Raw genomic sequence first — 16034 nt, 5'->3', positions numbered from 1 at the left:
GTGGGCCGGTAACCACAGAGAGCCTGTAATGGCAGCAATGTAGTTAGCTTCAATTAACACCCGGATCTACTTATATGGGCAAAGATGGCCGTTTTTGGTTCTTGCCACACCTATGGCCACACCTCCCATGTCATGACGAACAGCTCACACTCACAGCTGACACACACACCCAGAACACAATTCTAATGACCTTTCATAACCTGTAAGTGTTGCTCAGGACAGTGTCTGTTGCTCTTCTCATCAGCAGCTGTTGTGTGTGTAGGTTTTTCATCTGTTCACATAAACTGTCAATTAAATTAATGTAAATGAAACAGACTTTTTACATAGAATTAAGCCCTTTATTTTCCTTCATCGTAACATTTTTTCTTCTTCTTTTTTTTAAATGCAGAAAGACATCTGCAAACAATTATGTTAAGCACAAGTGATGTTGTTAACGTTAATGTAAGTTAACGTCTTACATGTGCGTACAATATGCCTGTGGAAATTGCCAACTTGCACAGATTTCTTGAAAACTATATTTACAAAATGTATTTATCTTTACAAAATATATATTAATTTATTTTAGTTTGCGTCACACCGAGAAAATTAGTTTGACTACAAATGAACTCCTGCTGACTCCTGAGAAACCAGCAAGGAAAAATCCCCTGTAGCAGTCTATACTTTAAGCCATGGCTGTGAAATTGACCTGTTGAGAAAGACTGAGCAGACTGCCCAGCTGCTGTGTGTACCGTAATTGTAAAACTTCCCTAGCTTGTTCTGTAGAAGGCAAAAGGGAATTTATAGGGATTGTGTTAAATGATCTGGCACTAACTTTGTAATTACAACCCATCACTAATGTCTCAGGACTTGTCCTTAGTCTCAGGATGAAGACAAACACAACATGGGCAGCATACATACAGCACTTCTCTCAATGGCTGTGACAGCTAGGACAGTCTAAATGCTAGGAAGTGGAGAGGTTTGCTACAGGCAAAGATATAGTTGTTATCCTTTCTTGGGTATTCTGACAGTTTGACTCATGTTTTTGTATGTGTGTTGTGAGTGTGCCTGTTTCTAACCTCTGCCTGACTGATGCCCTGATGAAAAGTTCAAACAAAATAAAAAGTTAAATCAGGATTTTTAAGTTATGGGTATTAACAATGTGTGCTAGAGATTGACCAGTGTGCTTTTAAACATGAGATGGACAAGGTTTTCATTTCACTTATAGTGATGTGTCTTTAACTCTTGTGGCATTCAAGTCATCAAACTCCACAAACTTTGGTCTAAACCTCTTGCCCCAGCACACACCATACATACATACATACATACATACATACATACATACATACATACATACATACATACAGACAGACATACAGACACACACTTACAGTGAAACTTTCTGCCAAAGAAAATGTTTCAATAATTACTTACTGAGCTTTTAAGCTTAACACCTAATCACATTTGTAATTTCCTGTGATTTACAGAAGATTATTGCCATGTTGTGTGTATTCATAGGGAGACGCTCTGCCCTAGTTATGTAGCCGGCTGCACATAATTCCCAGGGAAGTATCCCTGCACTCCGTTCAACACTCCTTCGCACCAGCCATCCTCGTTTTTGCTCACGACGTAGATGATATCTCCCTCCTTGAAGGCCAAGTCGCCAGCGTTGCCTGCCTCGTAGCTGTACAGCGCCACCACTGTGCAAGTCAAGGAACAGCAGTGTGATTATTAGCCAGTGACAGAGACTTCCATTAACCATTGGCCAGCAGGGGGCACCAGAGTGCATCATTTGTAGGAAGAGGACTGAATTTCATCAGGTTTTTACCCTGATGTATTTGTATTCAGGTCAGGACAGACATTAAAGAGATACTGATTCAGTCCTATTAAACATATCAATAGCACAGAGTGGGGTCATTTAAGTTTATCATATAAACAACTAAACAAATGATGTCATGTTCCAGAAAAAAGTATGCAAGTGCACGCACGCAAGCACGCACGCACACACACACACACACACACGCACATTAATGCATGGGTGAATACACACATCCAAACAATGTGGCTTTTGGGTGTGGTCCATGCACCATAGACATGGCAGAGGAAGAGGTCCTACCTTTCTCGAGGTAATTAGCTGGGACAGCTGTGTCGTAGTCCACGGGGGGCGGGAGAGGTGGCATGTCATCAAAGCCATCAAAGCAGTCAAGAGGTGGCGGTGGTGGTGCAGGAATCTCCAGATCTACCGTACACGGAGAGCACCCATTAACACCCTCACCCCAGAACTGAACACGCAAGCTCTGAACACAAAAGCCATAGCATGTCATCATGTGTGTAGTCGTGACATGGAGACGTTTCCCCTTCTACACGCGTGGATCATGTTGCTAATTCATACATCACAGTATATGTACATCACAGTATATGTACATGCATTCACATGTAATCAAAGACACATGGAAGAGCTGTGACTCACTCTGTTGTGCTCTAAACCCAAGTTTAAATGTCGCCCATCAGAATCAGTTGAGCATTTACTACAGATATCCTCCATCCTGATGATTTATAAACTAGCTGTAGAGGCCTGATGAATGTCCATGTTCCTTCACCATAGCTGAAACACTCGTGCCAAACTCATCAAAGCCCACATCTATAGGCCTATCACACTGCTACCGCACGCATCTCACTGGACTCAGTTGGCTAGTTTTTAATTAGCAGTATGAATCGATGCATACAATTATTGCGTAACAACACACATTCATCATGCACTAATTATGTTATAGATTGGATTGTAGGCTACTTTAATGTGGTCACCATTACTGCACGACACACTGCAACTCAGTTCTGCATTTGGATCATTTCATCCAAACCGATAGCAGTGCCGATGTCGCACCACACACCAAATCTCGTCAGCAGCTGAAAATATGCAACCGTATTATAACAACAGGACGCTTTGTAGCCTATATTTATTTCCAAACTCCATGACAGATAAACTTGATCTCTGCACAGAAATTGCAGTAAAAGCTTTTTTTCCCCGGCGGCCTCTCCGGCACGTAGACCCCAACCACCAGCGGCCCAGGCGGCATCAGCTTGCCAAATGTTCACACCTGCGTTGCCGCTAGCTACAGATGCCCTGGGGCAGCCGTCAGGGACAGGCGGGCGAGTGGGCAGGACTCACCCAGGTGCTCCAGGCGGGCAGGAAGCTTGGTCAGAGGGCTCAGCGAGGCGGGCGGTGCGGACGGGGGAGGGTATGAGGGAGGAGGTGGGATCATGACTGACCCAGAGGCACAAACAAGCACAGTGTAAAGCAGCAGCATTACCACAAAACAACACAAGCATTATGCATTAGGACACCTACATATCCAGACTATCCGCTATACGCCAATTCACTTTATTACTGACATATCTGACACACTGTAACTTCACTCCTACATTATTTTACACAATAGGCTACACTTAAGGAAATAAGCATCAAATTATTACTGTATTGGGGAAAAGTACACGTAAAACTGTATTCAATATGAATCATGCATAGTTCTTCTCTATTTACCATACAATATACTCCTAGACTACAGTACGTTAGTCTAAATCCCTCTGATGCGTACATTAGTCTAAATCCCTCTGATGAGTATGCTAGTCTAAATCCCTCTGATGAGTATGTTAGTCTAAATCCATCTGATGAGTATGTTAGTCTAAATCCCTCTATGAGTGCATTAGTCTAAATCACTCTGATGAGAATGTTAGTTTAAATCCCTCTATGAAAATATGTTAGTCTAAATCCCTCTAATGAGTGCGCTAGTCTAAATCCTGGTCCCATGTGGGGGCCACTGGTCTTACGTGATTGGACACCGGGCAGGAAGAGCGAGCGCGTGTAGAGGGAGCGTGTGCTGGGGCCCATGCGCACCCTCAGTGAGAGTGAACGTGCACTTGGGGGGTGGCGGCGAACGCGAGAACGCCTCGTGCGAGGAGCTAAGCCACAGACAGGAAGAGACACAGAGACAGAGACAGAGAGAGACCTCAAAAGGTCAAAAGTCAAACTGACTGGCTGACCAGCAGAGGCATGAGCAGACCGTGCATGTAGAGCAAAGTTTATGGTTCAACATAAACACATTTAACCTAAAGACACTCAAAATGAGTTTGTGTGCAAGTCGTGCAAGTTCATGATTAATTGAAATAGTCATTAATTAAATAAGTCATAAATAAGTCACACACTTCTTCACAATCACAGTTTCACATGCCACTGCACTTTGCATTCTAGCTTCAACATTATTCTCATTTTGTAAGACACTTTTAATAAGAGAGTGTGCTGCATGAGTACATGTAAATTTAATGTAAATGTACAGTAACTCCATATGAGGTGTAGACAGTGAGTTACACAGTGGGGGTACCATAATAGGTTCTTAAACCTCAGGTTCACCACCACAAAGCTCTTCCCATATAGTGATGATTTTCCATGTTTGTGTCACCTATGCAAACAGTTTCTGTTGCAACGTTAATGCTTTTTTGTGTTGAATCATGCAGCAGCTTGCGGCAGCTTACAAAAGCACAGAAACACAGACTGCCAAACCTGTAAGGAGGTGAGACACTGACAAACCTGATTACACATTTTGTCGAGAAAATAAATAAATTGCACATAGCAAATCACAAGTCAACAAGCAGGTAATTTAACAAGACCCAGGAGTGGACCCAGCTTGTGTAGGAGGGACCGGGCTCCAGGGACAGCTGGCTACCTTCAATCTCATCCAATGGTGGGATAGGGGGAGGAGGAAGGTCAGAGCAATCACTGATTGGGGGAGGGAGGGCATCATCCATGAGAATGGGAGGGGGGAAGCCATTCTCCTCTGCCACTGGCACACAGGAAAGAAGACTTTTTATTCACCATGCAAGAGCAACATGCAACATGCAACCTAAAACAGAGATCTTCAAGCCTGTATATAATCATTCACACCCAAACTCATCGTCAAGTTTTTAGCATGATATACTATGTACCAGTCAGTTCTTTAATGGTTTGTAAAACCCTTTTCCATTTAATTCTGTCTAACTTGACATCATCATACTACACGAATAACAGTATGGCGGATTATTATTATATTTTTTTGCAACCTGAGATGTGAGAGCATGACAGTTATGTTTTGTGCCAGAGTTCTTTATTTTGATGACTAATTTCCGTGATTAAAGCATCTTGCGTTTCTAACAGGAGGCTGAGTGTTCTCGTTTCCTGTATTTGGGCGTAGGAACTTCCAGCCACAGTTAACTTAAGTACAAGCGCCACCACAATCCTCAAAGTCTCGTGCCTGTGCCTGCGTCTGAACAGAGGGGTGGAATTTGACAACTGCTCATGATGCAACATCGGAATGCCATGAATAGGAATGAGGAATGAGGAATAGTTTAAAACGTGGCTGTCCGCATGAAGTCCGTTAAGCAGGAGGGTTATTCATAAAAATAACATTAATGGCAATTAGTGCAATGGGCCCTAAATCAAATGAGGAGCAAAGTGCAAAGTCAGTCAATGAGCAAAGTGTCTTGTGCATAGGGTGACCAGATGAGAATCGGTGAAATTCGGGAAAACAAAGGAGGGGGGGGGGGTCACGTGACTATGGTTGGCATGACACGCATATGATAACTCTGCACCAATTATTCTATTGTTCAGAAATTCCACTGTCTGTCTTAATAATTACAATTATGAACTCAAATGTCATTATGAAAAAACAGACACAATGACTGCACTTTAACAGTATGTGTAAATCAGGATTTACATACCGGTAATACTTGTAACACTAATAGGCCTACTACTTTATGGCAATATTTTTTTATTATTATTATTTATAAACTAAACTGTCAGCAATTAAGAAAACACAATGATTGTGTTGTTGTAGCTTCGTGTCAACAATGGATGAAAATGAGCTTATTTTTTTTAAAGATACAATAGGGACTGCTGCAGCCAATGAGCAGCCGACGGGAGCAGGCTGCAGGATGACTCAACCACCAAGAACAGTTTTTAATGTTCTATCAGACAATAACTGCTCCAAATTCTGCTCTAGCATACTTTTTGGGACAATAAGGGCAGGATTTGGGATTCGGGACAACTGCTTGGATTTCGGGACTGTCCCAAATTCTCTGGGACGTCTGGTCACCCTATGTATGAACTGTATGTGTGTGTGGGAGCATGCTGACCCATCAGTGTTTGTGCCTAGTATTCTTGCTCATGGTATTAATATAGCAAAGAGATTTTGTCTCGTTATTATAATAGTGTACGTTAGACTTTAAGACTTTGCACTTTGCCCATCACCTAACTTAGGGCCCTATGACAGCTACGACTTTAAAAGAGATAGTAAACCTCTGAAAATGGCTTTTAGTGATAAGATGAATGTTAACAGGACTTCCCAAATGATAACAATAAGACTGTGTCCCTCATATGGCCTGCTGACGGAATGCAATGCGAGTTTTGAACCACGACATCCAGATGGGTGCTATACATTGGTGGTGGATTAGTGAGGTTCCCGATAAAGAGCTACATAAATGTAATGGGTTGTTGTTAATAATAATAATAATAATAATAATAATAATAATAATAATAATAATAATAATAATAATGCTCTGCCTAAATGGAATGGGTTGTTGTTGTTGTTGTTTGTGCAGTGTTATGGCAGAAGATGTCGATGTAGGCCTACCTGTCTCCAGAGGTGGGGCGGGTGGAGGCGGGGGCAGCGAAGCCTCCACAGGGGTTGGTGGTGGCGGAGGGGGGGGAGGCGGAGCGGCCACTTCCGCAGAGTCTGCAGCGGGGGGCAGCGGAGGAGGGGGCGGGATGAAGTCCTGGACCTCGGCCGTGCCGCCGCCGCTACCACCGTCCTCGTCCATCAGTGGCGGCGGTAGCAGAGAGTCGTCCTCCAGTAGCGTACTGGTGATGTCAGGTTCGGCGGGCAAGCTGGGCACCACCGGTGGGGCCACGGCCTTGCCAAAACTAGATCTGGAGGACGGAGAGTGGACAGTTGGGTACATCGACTGGAAATCACACAAAATCTACAGTAGCATTTAAACAAGCCGTTTTCATGCCTCAGATGAATCCTAGAGGCAGAGTAGAGATCTATTGCAGTAACTTTCAAGAGAAGTAACCTATACACACACATTACATCAGATGGCATCTGTATTGATAGTGTGGATAGTATCTAGACTGAAATCATTACAAATAAAAACAAAAGCCAGTGAAATACCACACAAAACTCAATATAGTGAGCAACAGCCTTTCATGCTGCCAGACAAGTCCATGCATACAACCCAACATGTTTAGTCAATATTTCCAAGCCATGGCTTCACAGCACACACATGTGAGAGTCTTACCCAGTGGAGCGGTCACTAAGAGATGTGAGTGATGCGCCACGGGACATCGTCGGGGCAACCGGGCACTGGACAGGTTCAAGCGGCCGACTATTTCTCCTGTTTTGGCACATGCACGTACGTACACACACACACACGCACGCATGCACACACACACACATATTATTATGCATTTTACTATTATTTCTCTTGTTTTGGCATGTGAGCACGCACCCACACACACACATTATTATGCTCTCTCTCTCTCTCTCTCTCGTACAGTACTTACCCACATCCACACCCACACATTTTGATCAGTTTTGAACATATGAACTTTCCACATGCCAAAACATAGGTTAGAGAAACGTAAATGTGAACAGTTAGAGCAACGTGAACTGTCTCTTGGTATGGCAAGGTTTGTGAAAATTACAGACAAAGGAAGTCAGCAAGAGAGGTGAGGCAAAATTAACTTCCTGTCTGAGAACCCTTCAGAGTGAAAAAAAAACAGGAAATGCAACTTCACAGCATCCTACACTTTCAAACCAATCATCCTCCCTGTAACACAGTTGTGGCCTACTTCACGATTCATAAGAAAGTGTGAGTGTTGTTCATAGATACGGTGTTATAAAAGTATGTATGAAACTCTGATAAATACAGCAATACCTAGGTATTAGGTAACTTTCATAGAGCTAATAGTGGTTAACCAAATGTAGAGTCCATGAAGATAGTAGTCAGCATTAGCATCAGTTTTTCTCAGTTCAGCATTGCCTTGTCGGCATGTCTGTGTCTGTGTACTACCAGCTCTGGATGAGAGGGCACCTACCCAAGCGTGCCACCGGGCTTGCGTGTCATGGTGGCTGTTCGGGCCACCTGGTTCCCGGAGTCCTGTGAGAGAGAGGAGGAGAAGCACAGATGAGCTGCAGGGCTCTGGGCTGCTGACGCCAGTCACACAGGAGCTGGATGAGGCCAGTGAGATGAGGAGCTGGCTCTGGGCATTACAGAGAGACCAGATCTCTTGTGGACAGGATGGTTAATAGGCTTTTTAGATTGTAAACATCTGCCAGTCGCTGACAAATAAGTGGTCGAATTCACAGCCTCTCAATAGTAAGTCATTGTTGTGCATCAGAAATGTACCAGCCACATTCACATTTAAGCAGTACTTGGCTGACGGCTGCATGGTGCCAATATCCAAACTGTGAATCATCTAGCTGCTGACAAATAAATGGTCAAATTCAACAGCCAATCAACAGTAAGTCATCACTGTGTGTCAGAAATCTACCAGCCATGTTCGCATTTTAACAGCACTTGGTTGGTGGCTGCATGGTGGCAATATCCAAACTCTGTAACGTTGGGTTAGGGGCTATGTATGTACACAGTCACAGCAGGCCTACAATGAAAATATCAAATGTAGGTAAGGTATGCAAGGACCTTTCATGAACTTCAGTGAGAATAAGAAATCGCCAAAAAAGAACCCCTCTGATAGAATGTTTTTGTATGCCAGTCTGTATGTTTAATTTTGCATGCATACTTGTAGGGCTTCTTGTTTGTCTTGTTGTGTGTTTTTGTGTGTACGAGAAAGAGAGTTTGTGTGTGCGTGTGCGTGTGCGTGTGCGTGTGCGTGTGTGTGTGTGTGTGTGTGTGTGTGTGTGTGTGTGCACTCTCCGTAAAGGAGAAGAGGACTTGTAAGGGCATCAATGAGACGGCTTAGCCCCGGCAGCACTAATTAGTGCCTCTCGCTGTTTTTTCCCACGCTGTGGCAGACTGTCAGCTCATTGTGCTGCTCTGTGTGTGTGTGTGTGTGTGTGTGTGTGTGTGTGTGTGTGTGTGTGTGTGTGTGTGTGTTTGATTACTAATTGAGGTCAGAATCCCTTCAGTGAGCGGATGTGGTAGTCAGAGAGACTAATAAAATTGAGTCTGCTAACGCTGCATAGGCACAATATCAAGGGACCAATTTTGCATGGATCTCTTTTAAAAATGAATGACACAACACACAATACATGAAATTAGTAGTATCCTTCATTTGACTATGTCATGACTAAATAAAGCACAATTATTATTTTTTTCACCATACATTACACCTACACATAGCCTAATCGTCTCTTTCAAACATCCTGAAGTATAGCCAAAAGAAACGCAGCAGAAGGGTTTCTCACCTTCATTCCATGCCCGAGTGAGTCTAGACTGGCATAGGAGATGGGCGTGCGGGTGTACTTGGTTTTGGGCTCTTTGCCTGTTGCCGGGGGGATGACCTTGTGGCTGCGAGGCACCCTCTTTGCTGCCGTGAAAACGCCAATCTCCCTGCGAGCCACTTTCTCTCTGTGCATGTCCACTGTCTGCGGGGGGAAAAGACAAAGCCGACATTTCAAAAAAGTTATTCAAGAATGCACTCCTTTACTTTGAAATCCTACACGGCTGTGTGGACGGTGTCAAAACCCCACTCACTTCTATGTGTTTTTTTTAATCCACAAATAAATGCACAAATAAATGCATCATTTCATGGATGAGGGACATTCCTAGTGCTTTTTTAAACTTTTAGGAATTAGAGTACCAATGATGCGTCTTGCTTGCTATTTTTCCCATAATACACCAGGCTAATTTATAGCCAGACATCAAGTAACCAAGGCCACGCCAATGACCGGATCAGCCATTTCCTCAAAACGCCAACCTCTGCATAGTATACTGGGGCTGCTAAAGCAGGGACCCCTTTTTTTATTTGGTGCCCCTTTTGTAGCGCACCCCTTCCTGGGTGCGACACTAGACAATGGCCGACATCAATCACGGCGAGTGCTTCAGCTCCCTCGCGGAAGAACAGTGGGCGTCATTCATGCGAGGGCCTCCGAGCCGAGCCGGGCCCTCCAGGGCTCCCTCCGTCCCCAGAGCGTGCCTCAGGTGACCTGGTTGGTGAGGCTGGGCACGGAGAGAGAGCTGGAATGCCCGCGGCCCCTGCCAGGGCTTTGGGGACAACGGACGGTGGGAGTGGAGCGGAGAGGAGAGGAGGAGGAGGAGGAGGAGGAGGAGGAGTGGTTGGCTATAGGCTATTCTCCTGAGGGCGAGGGCCCAAAAGTGGGTGCGGGAATCAAGCACTGGGCTGGGAGGCAGACACTGGAGGCTTCCATCACACAGAGACCCAGGGGAGAGGAGGAGGGGAGCGGGGGAACAGAGCCGAGCAGAGGGGGGGGAGGGGAGAAGGGGTGCGTACGGATAAGCTGTGGGTGGTATGGAACTGGGGATGGCTGAGACTGGTGCCTGTAATGGCTTTTCCCACAACCCCCCTCTGAATTAAGTGGGCAAACAAGGACATTTGGTGGGTGTATCACACAAAAAAAAATAAACTCAGGGAAACAAACTGCCTCGCTGCTTATGAATGCTGTCAGCAGGAACGGTCATGGTTGGCTGCATTGTGAAATCTAAGTTTTTTTCTCAACTTATCTCAAGTAGAAAAAAATAAAACCACAAGAGATGGCGGATGCAACCTCGTGGGAAACAGAAGTTCAACACTTACTGACCTTTACTAACAACTCTACTGTTTAAAGCAGTCACTTCCAAAGTTTAGAACTTATTAAATGGCTCAGTCTTTCATTGCATATTTAGAACCTTACATAACTAAGTTGCATTAAGTATTTCCTGTTGTAGATCAATAAAATGCATGTAAGCCTTCAATGATGTTAATCTGAAAGGATAGTTGAAAGTATTTCTTTAAGAGCTTTATCTGTCCCATGCCTTTTATTGCATTTATCTGAATGTGTCCTTGTCCAGTGAATGTACATTAGTGATGAGTGCACAGAATACACAGTGATAATGACAAGCTTCACCTTCTTACCGGTCCTTAGGAATAATTACAGATGAGGAATTACTTACCACATAAGTTAACTGTCATATTTAAAATTGACGTCTATAGCTACATCTATATCTGAGTAAGCACTATTCAGCTTTTAAGAATACTAAAATCCTGATGGAACATTTGCTCTACCCATAATCTTATATTGTATCTTAAGAAGTAGTTTAGTTGGCACTGCACCGCATAATGGCATCACCCAGGTGGGTCATACACATTGGAGGTGGTTAGTAAGGTCCCTCATTAAATGTAAAGTGCTTTGGGTGCCTTAAAAAAGCGCTATATGCAATGTGTTATTGTTGTTGCTGTTGTTATTGTTATTAACCAACTTCACATATCATGTAGTTACATTTTTGATACTTATTTAGCTCTTCTGTATCCTCTCTAGTAAATCTTTCACATTTAAAAACCCTTGACCTTGAACCCTGGTGTCTATTTGGACCATGCAGTCTGTCTGCTTTAATGTCTGTTTTTTTTGTTTTGTTTGTTTGTTTGTTTTTTAATGGAAACAGGACCCCACAGATTCCAAAGCGCAGTATCAGGTGTTACTAAATCCTTTGTGCAAGCACTGACAATCGAGCTGATGGCGAACGCAACACTGATGGGATTTGTAGTGGCTGGTTGACACAGAGGAGTAATCAAGTGGGAGGGTTGCCGGTTCGAACACCGACCAGGAACAGCTGAAGTGCAAGGCACCTAACCCCTCACTGCTCCCTGAGCGCCGCTGTTGATGCAGGCAGCTCACTGCGCCGGGATTAGTGTGTGCTTCACCTCACTATGTGTTCACTGTGTGCTGAGTGTGTTTCACTACATCACGGATTGGGATAAATGCAGAGACCAAATTTCCCCTCACAGGATCAAAAGAGTATATATACTTATACTTATACTATATACCTGAATCGCGACACAGTCTTTGCCATTACCTGTCCGATGAGATTGACCGAGGACTCCATCTGGCACAGCTGGGAGGTCTGGGCTTCCAGGAGCTTCAGGACACTGCTGGCCATGTTGCTGATCTGATAGGCCACGCTGGCCAGGGACTGGGTCGTGAAGGCTTTGGTCTCCTCCAGAGCTTTCTGGGATTCATCTCCTGCCTGCGGAGAACCAGAACGACAAAGGTATGCATCACTGTCACCAATTCAATTACAGATCTGCAGAGGACACTCAGGGGGCTGGGGACATGTGTGAATAAATCATGTGACTACACACACCACTTTAGCATGATGTGAACACATTTATTTTCACCTCCAAAAAAAACAGGTGTTGCCTGTCTCTCAGTTTTGCACCAGCAGAGATAACGCTCACAGTTGTGTCAAACCTCTGGTGTTTTGCTCCATATCGTGCAACCATCAACACTTCCTCTTCTGCATAGGAGACTGCTGCATTTCTCTTAAGTAGCACTGTCAAGCACATGCAACTAATCTATGAGATGCAACAAAGTGAAAGTCAGGTACAGACCCCAGAGGGAAGTCTCACCTTCATAAACCCATCTGATGACATACAGAAGCATACTGTCTGTGAATTAATTTACTGTTAGGCAAACATGCTGCTCTAAGAGGAAGCCGGAATCACCAGCCATCAAGACATTGACGACAGCTTGTTCTGAACCTCTGTGGTTTTAATGACATGTTCCTGAAAACAGAAAGAGGTTTTCTTTCATTTCTTCTTTAGGGGTTATTTGCAGAACAGCTAGATGCAGTGCAGACTATTTATGAAGTAGCCTACTACAGAATTCCCCTCACTCACACACATCACTATTAATTTGTCACTTTATATTTTGTTATAGCCTACTCCATTAACCTTCAGAGGAGAATGTTAGGCCAATTCATAAACAAGGCAGATTGACATCTCCATAGCAGAGATGTCACTGTCCACGCTTATCAAAAATTTGGCAGCTCAGTTTTACAGTTCAAAGAAGTTCTCACCTCGAGATAGTTTTTCTCGCAGTAGTCCGCCACATTGTACAGGTTTGTGTAGTTTTCCAAAAGAGCCTGTCTTGCGGACGGCGCTTCTTGAAGTATTTTGACTACTTCTTCGGTGTAGTTTTGATCCTTCATCACAATCGTCTTGAATTCCCGCAGAAAATCATTCACCAACGGCGCGTCATGAAAGATGCGTTAAGCTTGTAGAGGGGCTGAGCCGCCCAGCCTTTGACGTTGTCTCAATGAGGAAAGAGAACTTGACAGTCAAAGCGAGAAGGATTTCGTGACAGCGCGCAGCGAGCTAGACCGCAAGTTCTGTTTCACTCTTGCTCGCAGTGAACACTTTTGATCTACACAGTACACTGTCTGTCCTAAAACTAGCATTAATAAACGAATAGATTACTGCAATTTATCCCGTGCTATACAATTGTGAAAATGAACAGGCCAAATCCATGTTCCGCTCATTATAGCCTAACTGAAATCATTGTCCTATACATTTTTACTTTCTTCTTTGAGCTATATCACAGATGGATCTAATGAATGACGAGATAGGGAACGACGTCTCTGTAACTGGATCGCCTACAGGGGCCACCAAAGATATCCGATGTAGACTCACACAGCCTCTCATCTCCACCTGTTGGCATGAAACAGTTACTGAACTTTGGTCCAGCTTTGGTCAAACTGAATGAAGGCCTGATTTAAAGTCTCCAGTGAGGTTTACTTGTGGTTAGATGCTTTTGAAAACGTTATTCTCTGGGATTATCTTCTTTCTGTCTCTTTCACTGGGTTCTTTTCATTGACAATCAATGCTAATTAATGATTACACAATGTATTTGGTAATGGTGGCTGCAAACTAATATAGAGAGAAACTTAAGTAAGGGAACCAAAACAAGTAGGTTTCATTATACATTTAATAAATAATAATAAAAAAAACTTTAAACAAAACACCACAAATTCTCAGCCTCATCAACAAATAAAGAAAATATTTATCTGTGTATAGTCAAATAAAAAACAACCAAAGCTAGACTAAAGCCATCCTCTTGACTTTTGCTGTGCTCCAAAAAAACTGCCCTAAAACTATGAAGAGAAACACCGCCGTGAGCACCGCATAGCACGTGAAGATGATCTTGAGAGCGTACAGGGACTCTGGGTCTGTCAGGAGGCGCTGACGGGCCAGGCGCTGGTACACCCCCAGCCTGATCTCAGCGGCACGCTTTCCCTGAAGCCAGCAGTAGTAGGAGCCCTTATCCTCCAGCTGCACAGGCTGAAAGTGTAGGTGGTGGCCTGTGTCGATGAAGATGCGTGAGGTCTGGTTCAGGCCTTCCATACACTGAGAGCGGTAGAGAGGTGTGGAGTCTCTGTCCCAGGCTACTGCGTGCTCAGGCCTGGCCCCTGGGCAGGACAGGATGAGCTGGGAGTCTGCTGGGTGGTTGTGATAGTAAATGGGAACAGTGTCTGACAATGATGGTCGCTCACTGTAGCCGAGGAATTCCAGCAGGGTTTGGTGCTCCAGAGAGGAGGGTGGTTTGGGAGGGCAGGGCACGTGGCAGCTCTCCACCCCCAGCTCAGCTGCATATTTGTCTCTGTCCAGGCTCAGAGCCTGGGGCACTGCTGAGGACCCACAGGACGTGACCTTGTCCGTCTCGTGGCGGTAGCGTACCTCCAGGTAGTCGCTCTGGACGTAACAGAGGCCTACACGTGTCTGCTCCCCTGGAACGTCACAGCGGTCGCACACTGACCACGACCAGAAACTGGTGAAGGCTTGGAAGAGTATACTGTCCCCAGATTTGACCGTTGCCACCCTGCGCTTCTTGCTCCACGGAAAGGAGACCTTCTTTACCTCCTGGACGTCCACATCATATCCGTAGAAGAAGTCTCCAGAAGCTGTTCCACAGAGGTAGTGGCCCGAGTCCGGCTCCTGCGCCCGGAAGATGAGCAGGCTGAAAAGTCGGATGGAAAACCGGCTCCGGAGCTCAGAACCCCGCCCCACACGTGACGAGTCGACCACAGATGTGCCCTGAAAATCGGTCAGTGCCCGGATGTCGGTGGAGCCCAGTTGTTTCTGGTAGAACCACACTACGTTGTGAGCCTCCTCAGGCTTGCAGTGGCAGGGCAACTCAATGGTCATGTCAGACAGGTAGGCTGCATTTTCAAAGACAAGAAATGCTGGACAAGCTTGGCTGGCAAAGATGTCCTCCTTATCCTCAGGGGCCTCATAAGCAACCAGTGTAGACAGTGCCGAGAGGGCAACGAGGAGCTGTGAGAGAAAGGTCATTTGAGGTTACCGGAAATCATCAAGGACTAAAATAACAAGAGAACTCTAGAATCATAGACTGTAAAAAAATCTAGAATGCTCAAACAGCCACTCAAAGGTTGTCATGGTAATCACTTAGCAGACCTCAGTGCCTTTATTGAGCAACATGCCTGGAACAATGATTATTTTTCACCAATCTCAAAGAACTATTTTGAGGTCAGTGCTGATTTTTTTTTTATACAGTCTGGCCTGGACGTATCAAATCTAGCTCTGAGGACCATGCAGCCAGCAAACATTTTTTTCTTACAACCTATTCCACCTACTACATCCACTCTCTTACAAGACAAATGAAACACCCACTTCAATCGCCCACTTCCTGAAATCAATTTCACTGATAACCCAGTCAGTGATATATGGGATCAATTTTATCTGCACACATGAAAGTTAATCTTGACTCAACTTCACTGACCCCAACTAGATCGGCACGTAACTTGGGCGTTGTAATTGATGACCGACTTAACTTTTGAACATAGCTTCTATTACAAAATCATGTCAGTTTATGCTTTACAACATTGGGAAGATCAGACCTTATCTGACACAAGATTCCAGACAACTTCTTCAACTTCAGACCATGGTCATCTCTAAGCTGGACTATTGTAATTCACTATTAGCTGGCTTACCCGCTTGTGTAATAAGATCATTACAGCTGATTCAGAATGCTGGAGCACGCCTGGTCTTCAAT

General features: G+C 44.5%; 2 protein-coding genes across 3 annotated transcripts; both read right to left on the bottom strand.

Annotated features, from left to right (window-relative positions):
- Positions 1-324: 324 nt before the first annotated feature.
- On the bottom strand, positions 325-13564 carry abi3a (ABI family, member 3a). Of its 2 annotated transcripts, XM_042085306.1 has the most exons (11): positions 13042-13564; positions 12040-12210; positions 9435-9614; positions 8105-8166; positions 7306-7401; positions 6639-6934; positions 4698-4814; positions 3805-3936; positions 3146-3241; positions 2093-2215; positions 325-1676 (listed from the first exon to the last, which is right to left on the bottom strand). In XM_042085306.1, the coding sequence occupies exons 1-11, from the start codon at positions 13171-13173 to the stop codon at positions 1513-1515; spliced, it is 1569 nt and encodes a 522-aa protein (XP_041941240.1). In that variant the 5' UTR covers positions 13174-13564; the 3' UTR covers positions 325-1512. The 2 variants fall into 2 exon arrangements, with proteins under 2 accessions (XP_041941240.1, XP_041941242.1); XM_042085308.1 differs by lacking the exons at positions 3146-3241; positions 3805-3936 and having other exon boundaries at positions 13042-13558.
- A 427-nt stretch (positions 13565-13991) lies between these two features.
- LOC121704812 (Ig-like V-type domain-containing protein FAM187A) lies at positions 13992-15328 on the bottom strand. The gene has a single exon (XM_042085325.1). The coding sequence runs from the start codon at positions 15311-15313 to the stop codon at positions 14060-14062; it is 1254 nt and encodes a 417-aa protein (XP_041941259.1). The 5' UTR covers positions 15314-15328; the 3' UTR covers positions 13992-14059.
- Between the last annotated feature and the right edge of the window lie 706 nt (positions 15329-16034).

This window comes from Alosa sapidissima, chromosome 3 (assembly GCF_018492685.1).
Source record: "Alosa sapidissima isolate fAloSap1 chromosome 3, fAloSap1.pri, whole genome shotgun sequence".
Lineage (NCBI taxonomy): Eukaryota > Metazoa > Chordata > Actinopteri > Clupeiformes > Clupeidae > Alosa > Alosa sapidissima.
Note: the sequence above shows the minus strand (reverse complement) of the source record. Positions and strands in the feature narration are given on the sequence as shown.

Excerpts from the sequence above, each read along its gene's own strand:
- abi3a (XM_042085306.1), bottom strand. The coding sequence starts at position 13,173 with ATGAAGGATCAAAACTACACCGAAGAAGTAGTCAAAATACTTCAAGAA. Across the intron at positions 12,211-13,041 it reads GCGAGAAAAACTATCTCGAG|GCAGGAGATGAATCCCAGAA; the intron begins GTGAGAACTTCT and ends GGTTCTCCGCAG. Across the intron at positions 1,677-2,092 it reads AGCTAATTACCTCGAGAAAG|TGGTGGCGCTGTACAGCTAC; the intron begins GTAGGACCTCTT and ends TGACTTGCACAG.
- LOC121704812 (XM_042085325.1), bottom strand. The coding sequence starts at position 15,313 with ATGACCTTTCTCTCACAGCTCCTCGTTGCCCTCTCGGCACTGTCTACA.